This window comes from Molossus molossus, unplaced genomic scaffold, assembly GCF_014108415.1.
Source record: "Molossus molossus isolate mMolMol1 unplaced genomic scaffold, mMolMol1.p scaffold_m16_p_1, whole genome shotgun sequence".
Classification (NCBI taxonomy): Eukaryota; Metazoa; Chordata; class Mammalia; order Chiroptera; family Molossidae; genus Molossus; species Molossus molossus.
The window spans coordinates 73,096,292-73,110,533 of record NW_023425344.1 but is presented as its reverse complement, the minus strand read 5'-3'; the positions used below and the strand labels follow the sequence as shown (position 1 = coordinate 73,110,533).

General features: G+C 34.3%; 1 protein-coding gene across 5 annotated transcripts in view; it reads right to left on the bottom strand.

Moving 5' to 3' along the window:
* Nucleotides 1-288: 288 nt before the first annotated feature.
* Nucleotides 289-14,242, bottom strand: part of SMARCAD1 (SWI/SNF-related, matrix-associated actin-dependent regulator of chromatin, subfamily a, containing DEAD/H box 1) — a 98,904-nt gene continuing 84,950 nt past the window's right edge. For 3 of the 5 annotated variants that reach the window (XM_036263148.1, XM_036263130.1, XM_036263165.1), the window contains 5 exons: nt 12,119-12,307; nt 10,869-10,987; nt 9,840-10,022; nt 8,206-8,315; nt 737-2,085 (listed from right to left, as the gene is read on the bottom strand). In XM_036263148.1, coding sequence (XP_036119041.1) covers nt 2,024-2,085; nt 8,206-8,315; nt 9,840-10,022; nt 10,869-10,987; nt 12,119-12,307 — 663 coding nt within the window. In that variant the 3' untranslated portion in view covers nt 737-2,023. Of the gene's footprint in view, nt 2,086-8,205; nt 8,316-9,839; nt 10,023-10,868; nt 10,988-12,118; nt 12,308-14,242 lie in introns of all 5 variants that reach the window. The other 2 variants (XM_036263139.1, XM_036263156.1) reach the window with 2 other exon arrangements.

Sequence of the window (14,242 nt, the reverse complement as noted above, 5' to 3'; positions counted from 1 at the left end):
GTGACTTACACCAAAAATGTTCAAGTCGCTTCAGTTGGCAAATATACCTACTCCAACCCCATGACCTTATATGCTCTTTACTAATTAATGGGGTATATTTACTGATATCAGTTCAATGAAGGGGCTAATGAGAATAGACCCTAAGTAATAAATTCCAGATTATTGAGAAATAGACAGTATTAAGCACATAATATGATCTCATTCGTACTCAATATTATCTATTTTTAAGGGTAAAGGGAGAGAGGGTTAGAAACTATTAAAAGGGGTGTGAAAATACAAGTTAGGAAGACAAATATTCTTATTAAGCCCAAGATATGATAAATTATTACAGATAGAACCCAACTACATTTTATTAAAGATAAAAATATGGATTTAACAAAAGAAATAGCCTATCACTGAAGGTACATTAATACAGAAAAGTTATGAGAAAGCAATTGTAAGATTTTAAAAGGTAATTATTTCCCCAAATTTGAGGAAGTGATTCAGGTACTTTGATGCAGGAGGAAGTGGTAATCATATTTTCAGATTCCTTTAGCTGCCATTATACTATAATAAATGGAATATGTTCAACATACCATCAAGATTGGGTAAGTCCACTGAGTCATGAGTTTTCAGAGCCCATCATATCTCAAAAATCACTGTAAGATTAGCCTTCTAACTCCAGAGGACTATATTACCTTCGCATTTTAGCAAGTCAGGATGCCTTGAAAGTACAATCTCCAATAATTAACAAATCTTTGATTTATAAATAACTTTATTTATAATGATATTTACATAATAAAAACAAAGCACATGAAACTCACAAGTTATACAAAGAAACCGATGTGTAATAAAAACAGCAATATAGACTGACAGGCAAAAATTTAAAGAAAGACTTAATAAAGAGTTAAATATCAAGTAGACAACTTTACTTCTTCTAAGTTTCACTTTGTCACCCACACTGAATTGGAATTGAACAATGGCTCTCTCTTCAGGAGGTCCTGTACTGGAAATTCTGGAAACTGGTAAATCATATTTTGATAAGAATGTCGTTAGTAATGTATTTCCATGCAGTACCTAATGCTTCTTTAATAATGAAATCACAGTCTGCTTTGAAGTGAAATAGCCTGTTAATCTGTTCTGCCAGGCTAGAAAAAAATGTCACCAACATTTTAGTGATGTGTGGAGATGTGGCAGAATAAACTACTATTCAGAGTAAATAGAACTGGAGCAGAAGTGACTGGGCAACAGTTTCAAGAGAAGCAAAAGCCAGGAGAGGGAAATCAATGAACACATGCACAATAGGTAGAGTAATATGCACAATTAGTGCAGTGGGGAAATGAACAGAAGGAATTAATTAATCCATGGAGCAAGATAAGGGCTTCTTTAATTACTATTCACTGGAAAACAACTTAGTGCCTAGCCAAACAAATTTGTTTTAACAGAAGTACTTGGGAGGACCTGGGGGTGTTAGTATATGGAATGCCACCTTTAAATTCAGGTTGAGTTCTTGTTGACATTGGTGAACATCTGCTTCAAATAGCAATAAAATGAAAGCTATATAATCTATACAGCTGCATTCTTTAAACTAACGTAATAAAAAAGAACTTCAAATGAGACAAGCAAAAACAAGACTTAAGCATTGTCAAATAAGGCACATGTAAAAATCTACACACATTATCCAGTGAAAGACAATATATATATATTTGGAGGTAGAAATAATTACAAAAATACTGACATTTCTAAAGCATTAGCATATTTGTTACAAACAATCACCAACTAATCCCCATTCAGAAAACTGCTTTGTAAAATGATTATTCAACATCTTTAGGACTACATATTTGTGGCTTTTATTGAAATTTCACATGTGAGCATCGGGAGAATTCAGTTAGTGGCAAAAAAGTTGTCCATACTATGAGAAATGTAATATGGAAATTATAAAAAGTTACAAATGTTCATAAACCCCATGGTCATCATAATGTAAATGTCCTTGAGTGCACCAAGTTGATACTTTGTCATCAGTCAGGAATTCTCAATTCTTATTTCACAGGCCCATTGACGTTTTTAGTAATGTGGCTATATCTGCTGGCATGCTCCCTTCGTCTCCTGCAGGTCAGAAAGTGACAGTAAAAGTTTAATAAAGACACATTATAAAATATATTCTTTCCAATTTTCTCTGCTTTGGTGAATCCTTAATCATCTTTCAAGGCCTGGTTTGCTTAAGTGTCATTTCCTTCAAACACCTTTCCAAATCCCTGTGTATATTAGGGTTACTACTCTGTGCTCATGTTCATAACCACAGCACAGCACCTACATGCTGTTTATGACTTGATATAGACATATAAAGATACACAGACAGATAGTTTGGATCATATCCTATTCAAATCCACAAAGTATTTACTCCTCATGTTTGCTAAGTGAAAACATTCACATAACAAACTGAACAGTGAAAATAAAAACAAAGCCCCCAAATCCTGACCAAACAGAAATCATTTCATCTATACCCTTATTTTCAGTTCCAGGATACAATTACTGACTTAGACTTAACCAACACATCAAAACAAAATTTTGAACACAGAGTAATAGTGAGGATTAAAGTGCTCGCTGTAAATTAACCTTTTCCCAGTGTTTGTCCCATGTTTCAATTAAATGGGAATCCCCACTACCTAGACACTATCCAGGAATTACTCAGGATTTTCTTAGATGTGAAAACATCTGTGTCAAGGGACCACAGAATCAAGTCATTCTTGATTAATTCTGTTAATCACTCAGATTGTTATATTTGTACATCTGTAGCTGCAAATAATCTTATAAATTAGAAATGGCTAAAATATAGCAAAACTAATCACTTCTCTCTCAATCACTTCACCCCCCTCCAAGTTAAAATCTAAAATTATGAGTACTTATATCTACTCTTCTCTTTTTAGTAAAAATCATATGCCCAGAACACAAACTATTGCATTAAACAAACTCTCAGGAAACTCACTGACATCTCTGCCTCGAAATTCCTCTGATTTTAAAAAAGCCTATAAAATCTAACTTGACACTTGTCCTAAACTAACTGACACCATAAATAAATAATTGAACAAATCTAGAATACAACAGACAATACCAATTTACATGACAACAAGACTCCCCAAAATTAAAATATTAGGAATTCAGGAAGAGGAGAAAAAAAGAAAAGGGTGAAGAGACTCTTCTAAATTTATGGATACTAAAGAAATAATACAATAAAATGCAATGTGTGAATTTTCTTTGGATCCTGTTTTTTGTTTTGTTTGTTTTTCATAAAAAAGCTATAAAATACATTAAGGGTGAAAATGGGAAAAATTCAGATATAGACAATATATGATAATATCTGAAAATTAATGTTAATTTTCTTGGATGTAATAATGGTTATTTATTGGCAAGTTAATAATGGCAAGTTAGAGGAATATGTTAAAATATTCAGAATAAAGTGTCATGCCTGCCTACAAGTGATGCTAAAATGGTTCACTGAAAAAACAGAAAGAGGGGTCAAGAGTTGTCTTGGAGGAGGCAGACACTGGTGTCCTCGCAGTGGGACCCCCAAGGAACGATGTGCAACTATGGGCCAAGGTATTTATGCATTCCCTGAATGTTTCCAGGCCAAGTAAGGTTGCAAAGGCGTTTCCACACAAAATGATGAAAACCTTAATGCAAAACGCTTAAGGACAGTATAAGAAATACTGTTGTAAGCAAAAACATGCCTGTATTAGCAAAATACAGAGCTCTTCTGTGTGATGAGAATGGATAGCACTTTGTGAAATGATTCTAAACAAGGACCCTGGGGTCACGACCAAGGAGGCACCTAAAGCTGAGGGGCAATGAGTGACTTGTACTGAGGGAAGAAAAGACTTCCCACCCCACCCCCCAACACAATTTCGGATGGATCAATGACCTGAGCTTGAAACTAGGACTTGTTGAAAATAACACAGACCATCTTCATAAACAAATGGATAGGGATACATGACATAAAAAGCACTAACCAGGCCGTGGCCAGTTTGGTTCTGTGGTCCGGAGAGACCCAGGTTCGGTTCCCACTAAGGCCACGTACCTTGGTTGCAGTTTGTCCCTGGCCCTGGATGGGTGGTGCAGGTGGCAGCCACTCGATGTGTCCCTTTCACATCGATGTTTCTCTCTCTCTCTCTCTCTCTCCCTCCAACTCTATCTGAACAAAAAGTGGAAAAATGTCCTCGGGTAAGGATATGTAAAAAAAAAAAAAAAAAAGCACTAACCAGAAAAATAGACAGATTTGATTACATTAAAATAAATACATCATAAAAAAATAAAAACATAAACTGCAGAGTGGGAGGAGCTATGATGGTTGCATATGACTGACAACAGGAGTGTCCAGGATATGTAGGAACTAAAGCAAAAGACAAACATCTGAATAGAAAAGTGGGTAAAACTACTGAACAGTTGCTTTTAAAATGGAGAAATCCACATGGCCAATAAATATATAAGGTGCTCAAGCTCACTGCTAATCAGAAACTGCATTAAAACCATAGTGATTGCCCTGACCGGTTTGGCTCAGCAGTTAAGAGTGTCAGCCCGTGGACCAATGGGTCTCGGGTTCCATTCCCAGTAAAGGGCATGTGCCTGGGTTGTGGGTTTGATCCCTGGCCCAGGTCGAGGTTGTGCGGGAGGCAGCCAATCGATGATGTCTCTTTCACATCAATGTTTCTCCCTCCCTCCCTCCCACTCTATCTAAAATCAATGGGAAACTATCCTCAGAGAAGAGTAACAACACCACCAAAAACCTGTGATATCTACACAGCAACAAAACTATCGAACTGCAATGGAAAATGGAACATTATACAGCAACAACAATGAATAAACTACAGCTACAGGAAGCTACAACTATGTGAAACAACATGAACTTCACAAGCCAAAGACAAAAAAATAAATACTATATGAATCTGTTTTTAAAGCATTCAAAAGCAGGCAATTTTAAAATAAAAACAAAAGCAGGCAATACTATATTGTTCAGGATGCATCCCAGGTGATACAACTATAAAAATGAAAGCAATGAAATAATTGACTCAAAAGAATGGTAATTACCTCTGAGAAATAAAAGGGGATTATGATCAGGGAAGGGCAAAGGAGGCGCTTCTGGAATGCTGGCAACTTTCTTTTTTTTGGTTAATCCTTACCTGAGGATATTTTTTCCCACTGATTTTGAGATTGGGAGGAAGGGAGAGAGGGACAGGGAGAAAGAGAAAGGAAGGGAGGGCGAGGGACAGAGAGGGGAGAGAAAGAGAAATATTGATGTGAAAGAGACACATCAACCTCCTGCACATAACCCGACTGGGCTGGGGATCAAACCTGCAACCGAGGTAGGTGCCCTTGACTGGGAATTGAACTCTCAACCCTTCAGTGCATGGACCCACGCTCTCATCACTGAGCAACACCAGCCAGGGCAACATTCCTTTTTTTTAAAATACATAGTTTGAATACAATTTTTAAAAAGGTTGATAAAGCATATATTGCAAAATGTTACAACTGTTCAATCATTGTACTTTTATTCATACCATGCTTTCAACACTTTTGTATGACTTTAACATGTTATCAGAAACACCAACCAGACTGAGTCCCCTCCTCAGTTTCTGACTGAGTAGGAATGGAGTTGGGCTTGGGAATTTACATTTCAAACTGGCAATTTCCCAGGTGATGATGTTGCTATCGGTCCACGGTCTGTACTTTGAGAACCACCACTAAGGCAAGCTCCAGAAATACAAAAATCTGACAAGCATATCTGAGAACAATCATGGTCTTAAATCTTTCAGTTTCATGGAAAAGGAGGCATACACATAACAAAAAGCAAATACAGCCTCAATTATAAATACACCTGTGTTTACAGAGGAAAAGGACCACACTGTGAGAGATGAAAAGAAGGGCATACATGTACTCTCATCAGGCCAGTGTCAAATTATTTAAATGAAACCAGGGGCAAAGCTGAAGGCAAAATCATCATATGTAGTTAAGAATTCAAATAAAAGACATTATTGTATCCTTCATCTACCCAATAAACACTTATTGGGAATAATTGATATATAAATAGCTTTAGTAAGACAAAGGAGAAAAAGTTCCTACAGAATAGAAGAGTGATAATGGGAAAATTCTTCATAACTAAACATTTTAAAACTAATGGTCTGAGAGCATAGCTGAAATAACTATTTTTTTTAATGTTTCTAGTTTTTCTATTATTTTATTTAATGAGTTGCCATTTTAACAGACATACCTGACATGAAATAGGTAAAATTTTAGCCTAAGCAAATTTATAAAAACAATTTACATGAATTATAATTGGAAATGACTGAATATACATATCACGACTGTTCTCATCTGAAATACAATTAAAATACCATGAAGAAAAAAGTAGGAGCATTCAACAAAACAGAATGAACATAAGAAAAAGACAACAGTGGAGAGGGAGAGCTGTCAACAAATTTTGTAAGATAAAAAGCAGATAAAAGAATAAAAACTGACTTTAGCAGAATTAACACAGTAAAACCTAAGTGTTGGCAGGTGGTAAAACAATGCAAGGCTATGTACTTCTGCTCAGAACCCCTGCCCTGAACCCCCAAAGCTCAGAACATGAAGGGAATGGGTGCTCCTAAAAGTGGAGAACATACGGAGCAAAACACGTGGAAGAGGTAGGACACACACAGCTTTCCCAGCCGAGCCAGTCATTTACCCCAGATGTACAAAGGAAGGTTTACTCTGAAAATTTTGAACCAAAAGAGCACTGAAAATGGGGACAGTAGAGGACAATGAAGCTGTAGTGGAAATAGAAAAATTAACTATTTGAATACAGCCACAACTTTCCCCTTAGTTCTGAGAATGTAATCAGTAGGCTTATAGTACCTCTCCCACAATCTTCACTTCACAAGAGACTGGAGAACATCATTCTGGGGAAATAAACTAGCCCATGAGAAATGACCTCTTGTTTTATAAAGATTAAGACATTTAATTGCTTTACCAAATACAAAAAGATGGCCTAAAAAAAATCAGGAAAAAAACATTGCCCAATGGAATCTGCCTTATGTGTTCACTCTCACTTTTGCTGGATAATCTGAAATTGGCAAGTTGCCACACCCACATAAAGTCAAGCAATTACTGTTAGTTGTGTAAGTTATGCTCATCCTACTCATCCACAGCCTTAAAGGTCTAACTCAGTTGCTTCTCTCTAATGTCTGCCTCTGCACGCTGGCACAACACCCTAAAATAAATGGAAGGACATACACTGATTTCATCATACATCTTTCTCTCTCTCTGAAGAAAGACTAAAACGCATTGGTCTCTTTATAGTACATAGTGCCTAACAAAATACTGAAACATAGTAAATATTCAACAGAAGTTTGCTAAATTGCAAAAAACCATTATCAATATTAGAAATATCCTTATTAGAATGATAAAGTTGTTTATTTTCTATTAAACTTTACATTAAATAAGAAAAGCAAATGCCGAAGACTGCATGGTAACTTCTGTAAAAAAGAGAAAGAATACATATACTTACTGTTATCTGCGTACAGTAACTGGCAAGGCTCTAAAAAAAAGCTAACATGTCACCTTTAGGGGAAGCGAGGTGATATGGTAGGAGGCTTTGTTTGCCTTTTTATATATTTTGAATTTTGAACTATGTGAATGTGTATCTTTTCATATATATATGTGTTTAAAATTTTAAACAGATAAAAATTTCAAAAATTCTTTTCCAAAAGGTAGAATAAGAGGGTTCTCTTGAAGGTTTTTTCTAGAGCCAACTACTTCAATCTGAAATTATTAAATTTTTGAAAAAATGCATTTGATTGCACTCAAATAAAATTAATGTAAATAAGTTAATATTATTCCATCAAATTTAAATCTTTTGATTCATAAATATCACTTATGTAGTAAATAAATCATAAAATTGTAGATAAAATAATAGATCCAATTTAAATTTATTTCTGGAATGTTTTGGTGTCAGAGATAAGGAATGGAATAGACTGAATTTTCCAAAATTGAAGTGTTTATTTTCATCAATTCGGCAAAATGATCTTACTTATAGTAGCACTTCTGAAATAAGTATGCTTACCTTCTCCCATGCCATCCCTAAATTGTATGCCAGATAAGGACTCAGACCATCTTTGTTATCCCCTTGGTATTGCTAATTTGTCATATTTCCATATGAATCAATATTAAAGTTTCTGCTTATAGACAACTTACCTTCATCTACTGTGGTCATATCTTGCTCTAGTTTCAATTTCTGTTGGTTAATTTTTAGCATGGATTCTTCAATCGTCCCTTGGCTTATTAATTTTATAACTAGTACTTCTCTAAAAAATAAAAAGCCATGTCCATTGGTCACTAAATATAAAATTATTTGGATATATATGAACTATATAAATCTTAAGAGTTCTACAGGAATATTTGAAAATGTGTAACAAATATATCCATAAATTTATTTTTTAAATATGTTTTTATTAATTTTTTTTAGAGAGAGAGATAAAAACATCGATGTGGGAGAGAGACATTGATCAGCTTCCTCCTGCATGTCCCCTATCAACCCACAACCCAGGCCTATGCCTTGACCAGGAATCAAACTGGGACCTCTCAGTCCAAGGGACGATGCTCAATCCACTGAACCACACCAGCCGGGATGTATATCCATAAATTTAAATTTCTTTATTTAAACTACTTGAGATGGACATTTTCTGAGCATGTCACGTTTGTTTACTTATTTTAATTAATTAATTAATGTTAATCCTCACCCAAGGATATTTTTCTATTGATTTTTAGATGGAGTGGAAGGGAAGGAGGGAGAGAGAAACACTGATCATGACCCTTTGGTCCACAGGCCAATGCTCTAACCACTGAACACACTGGCCACGGCTGAGCATGTGACTTTTAAACATACTTTCCTACTGATCCAAGAGAAGAGAGTAAGATTTCTGTACTTTAAAAATTGCTGGGTTGCCTGGCCGGTGTGGCTCAGGGGATTGAGCATCGTCCCATGGACTGAGAGGTCCTGGTTCAATTTTCAGTCAGGGCACGTGCCCAGGTTGTGGGCTTGATCCCCAGTAAGGGGGGGATGCAGGAGACAGTCAATCGATGTCTTTCCCTCACATCGATGTTTCTACCTCTCTCTCCCTTCCTCTCTAAAAAAATAAATAAAAACTTTTTTTTTTAAATTGCTGTGTTTACAACAATCAGTTCTGTATTCAGAACATGCTTTAATTATCAGGTTTCAAGAAATAATTCAGTACAAAAAGGAAGCAGAGTAAAGTGCAAAGATTACATGGGAGGTTTTAGTTCCACACTAGGTACTGATAAATATTTGGTTTATAAATGAATATATCAGTCTTTTGGAAATACTATAAAATACTCCACAAAGAAAACACTGTCTGCTGTTTACATGTGAAAATAGAATTGAAGTGTAGGTATTTTTTTCACCTCTATATGGTCCTTTGTCAAAATTAACTTTCACCTAAAATATCTACAACTCAAATAATCTATTTCCTAAAGAGTAATAGGGTAGTAAAAGTACATATATTACCAAATCTATCTGGCTCTTTTTAATTATTAATTTTTTCAAAGGCACTGGATTACTGATACTATTATTTTATTAGCTGCAGAACTATTTGGGTTGGGGTGGGAGGTTATTTTGTTTTAATTACTAGAAATTGAACATGTTATATAGTGAAGTTCATATTCAACACTGCTGGTATAAAATACATCAGCAGCCATGCTTTGATAAAAATATAAAAACTAAGGCAGGACAGCTGACAGACTATATTCTAATATTCTAAACACATTAAACTTGCATTTGATTAAAAATACATTTTACTGAAAACACTTACTTAGTCTGGCCTACTCTATGGCATCTATCTTCTGCTTGCTTATCATTGTAAGGGTTACAGTCAATATCGTGAAGTATAACAACATTTGCTGAAGTCAGGTTTATTCCTAAGCCACCAGCTTTTGTTGACAGTAGAAACACAAAGATATCCATATCGGTATTAAACTCATCAATTAAATGAATCCTGTAGGATAAATATATTAGGTTAAATCTTACCAAAAGGTATATAGTTAAAATGGAAAACAATCATATTACATGAAAAATAAACCTGAAGATGTAAATACATGCTCTCTGTATTTTAGCTACTTTACCTGCAGCTACTTTATTGAAAGACCTTTCCAATTCACCAATTTCTTTTCTATACCATTTATCTCTACTAAGTCTTACTTAATTATACTATTCAGATTTGATTAATTCTTGAAAGACTGTTTTGTCCTTTGTTTAATATCTCTGGCTTCTCTAAATTCTACATATGGTGTTTTGATCTCTAACCTTCTCAGAAGTCTGTCAGCTGCTACTGGTAGACAATGTAACTATGAACTCAATCTCCAGATCAAGCTGTACTGGAGTAATCTCTTTTAGTATGACTTCCACCCTCGCTCTAATGCAGGGGAAAGTTCACTCTGGCTGATAAAAAATAAACCAAACGATATAATGCAATTTAAACACTCTAGAAGAAGCATTCCCTTTTTAAGACAACTTTTTAAACCAAACTTAATTACCCTTAAAATATGAAAGGCTGAGATTTTACAACAGTCTTGGTTTAAAGATAAGGTGCTTTAGACTTTGAATGATTTTTAAATAGAAAAACACTGATAAGTATATAATTATAAAACTGTTTCAAAATATATTTGTATGCAATTCAGACCAAAAAACATTAAATGAAAAGTTCCTTATCTTAAGTAATGATACAGAAGACTCAAAGCAACACACAATTCTCTCAAATGCTCTAGATGTTTAAAATTCAAACATTTACTCTTGAGGTTAAGATGGATAGATATGTTTTGAAACTAAAGTAAAGTATACCAACCTTTCAGAAATCTGAGTCTTTCCATCTAATCTGAGGTACCTATGCTGATGATGTTTTAAGAGAACCTCTAAAATATCCAGCATCATGGTAAACTGGCTAAATAATACAACTCTATCACCCTGTAAAAATACATATATGTATTAGATACATGAAAAGAAAAGTTATAAGTATCTAATGATTGACTGCTTCTTTAATAAAAATCAAGTAATCATAACTAAGGTAAAATTATTTTAGATTGTATATAAACTTAATTTATAAACTTAACTAAAATTCAATTTTCCGTTTTGATTTGTAAGGACAGTTAATGGAAATAGCTACAAAGTACTATCTGAATTGTGATCTTACAAATTTAAGCTATTTCACATATAAATTGCAGTATTACTTAAATAACTATTTAACAAAGTATCTTCAAAATACTAATTTTGAAGCAACACTACAGACAGTCACCTATAAAATAATGACAAGATTATTTTTTAAAAAACATTAATATAAACGTATTCTACTAACTTGTATTTTTCTTTTGGATGTTCGACAGAAGAAAAGTAATCAGGAAGATATATGCCCATATACAGAGGAACTCCCTTATCTGTGGGGAATACAGTTCAAGATCCCCAGTAGATGCCTACAACAATGGATAGTACCAAACCCTGCATATACTGTTTTTTCCTTACATACATACTTTTTCACTTCAAGGGAAGTACTTTATAGCTTGTCTTTGGCATATCCAAATTATCAGCATAACTACTCTTGCAGTTTGGGGCCATTAATAAATAAAATAAGGGCTACTTGAACACAAGTTCTGCAATACACAGACAATCTGATAACTGACTATAGATCTGATAACCACAAGGACTACTAAGTGACTAATGGGCAAGTAGTGTACACAGTGTAATATACTGAACAAAGGGATGATCCAAGTCCAAGGTGAGACTCGAGCACAAGATTTCATCACAAAACTTAAAACAATGTGCAATTTAAAACTTATGAATTGATTATTTCTGGAATTTTCCATTTAATATTTTTGGACCATGTTTGGCAATTGGTAACTAAAACCATGGAAAGTAAAAGGGCAGATAAGGGGGGCGGGAGGAGACTACTGTATATTCCCCAAATGCTCAAAACACTAGATTCTAGAAGAATGTTGAACAGACGAAGGCTAGAACTTCAAGAAAGTCAAATCATGCTAGAATTGTTTTAAAAAAGTTGAACTAATTGGGAAAATACAAACAAGTAGCATTCTTTTTTAATACCTTTTCTTTCAGTTCAGACAAAAGGCGTCCCAAAACTCGGAATTTTCCAGAATCTAAAATCAAGTCCATGTCTAACTGGAAGTTATTAATGTGTCGATACTGTTTGCAAAGTACATGTAATTCAAAGTCTGTCATAACTTCCATATCTTCAAAGATCAGGTCAGGATTAGCTTCACAATGTGTAGGTTCCTCAAAGCAAAGCAAAACAAAACAAAACAATACACATACTTCAAAATTAAGATAATTTATATGATCAAAACAATCTAATAAAATTGTTCACATATGATAAATCATAGAAATTTTAGGGCAACATATTTAGCAAAGGAAATATTGATTTTTTTGGTACATAAAAGGAGGAGGTCCTTATTGTTTTAGAATAGACATACTGAAATCTTTACAGACTAAATAAAGTCTAGAATTTACTTCAAAATAATCTTGGGGAGGGGTCTAGACAGTACTATACAAAACGAGCAGTGCTCCTCTTGTGCACTGTTGGTGGGACTGCTTACTGATTTAAATGATCATTTGTTTAAATGATCACAGTAACACTATGGAGATATATAAAAAAATAAACAGATCAACTACACAACTCAGTAATTCTACTTCTAGCAATTATCCAAAGAAAACAAAAACACTAACTCAAAATGATATATGCACTTCTAAGTTCACTGCATCATTATTTACAATAGCTAAGATACGGAAGCACCTAGGTGTCCATCGATAGATGAATGGCTAAAGAAGATGAGGTATATATGTACAATGGAATATTACACAGCAATAAAAAAGAACGAAATCTTGCCATTTGCAACAACATGGATGGACCTAGAGGGTATTGTGCTAAGTGAAATAAGTCAGACAAAGACAAATATTATATGGTTTTACTTATATATAGGATGTAAAAACCAAACGAAAACAAAAAAACAAAACAGACTCATAAAAACATAGACCAAAGGGATGGTTGCCCGAGGGGGAAAGAAAGGAGGTAGGTGAAAAAATGAAGAGGAATATAATCGATAATGATGTGATAAGTTTGCAGTGACAGATAATGGACAGAATTAGTGTGTGATCGATCACATTGTAAGGTATAAAAATGTAAAATCACTATACTGTACACCTGAAATTAATATAACTACTATAATATATAAACTATACTTAAATAAATAGATAAAAAAGAATATTAAATAATTAATAGTGTCATTCCAGATAATAACTGTAGAAAATGTGTGAAGGATATACAGGCAGAAGATTTCATTATACAATTCTCTCTACTTTCATGTTTGAAATTTTCCATAGTAAGTTTAAAATAATATTTAAAAAATTTAAAAAACACATGGTTGTTTTCGACAAAATGACCTATAAGGAGAAATAAGGGTAGATGCTAAAGAAGAATGAGGTAAAATAAAGAGTAATGGCTAAAACTGAGAAAATAAGGAAGAAATGAAACAGAGAGAGAGAGAAATGACTCACTACTCAGGCCATAAAATCTGAGAAATCTTTTGGTAAAAATAAATAAATTAATAAAGAAGTGTATTATGAAATCTAGATCAAGAGTTGGCAAACATTTTCTGTAAAGAGCCAGAGAGTAAATATTTTAGACTCTGTAGGCTAAATGATCTCTTTGGCAAATACTCAACTCTGCCTTTATATTAAGAAAGCAATCACAGACAACACTGAAACAAGGATCCTGGCTGGTTTGGCTCAGCAGTCAGAGCATTACGCCCGGACCGAAGGGTCGCAGCTTTGATTCCTGGTCAAGGGCATGTACGTGGGTTGCAAGTTTGTTCCCCAACCCGGAAGAGTCAACCAATCGATGTGTCTGTCTCACATCAATGTTTCTCTCTCTCTCCCTCCCACTCTAAAAATTAATGGGAAAATATCCTCAGGTGAGGATTAACAACAACAACAAAAAAAGACACTGCTACATCTAAGAGGAATAGTTGGCTGACTCCTGATGCAGCATGTCAGTCCTTCTTGGCTCTTATGTCCCCCAAATTATTTTGAACTTTCTCAAAACATATTTTTCTTAAATGTGGTTAAATGGTTATTAGATTAAATGGTTATTACTATGCTTTATGTTCGATGGTCTGATTTTTAGCCTAACAATTTAACCTCATGTTTAACAGT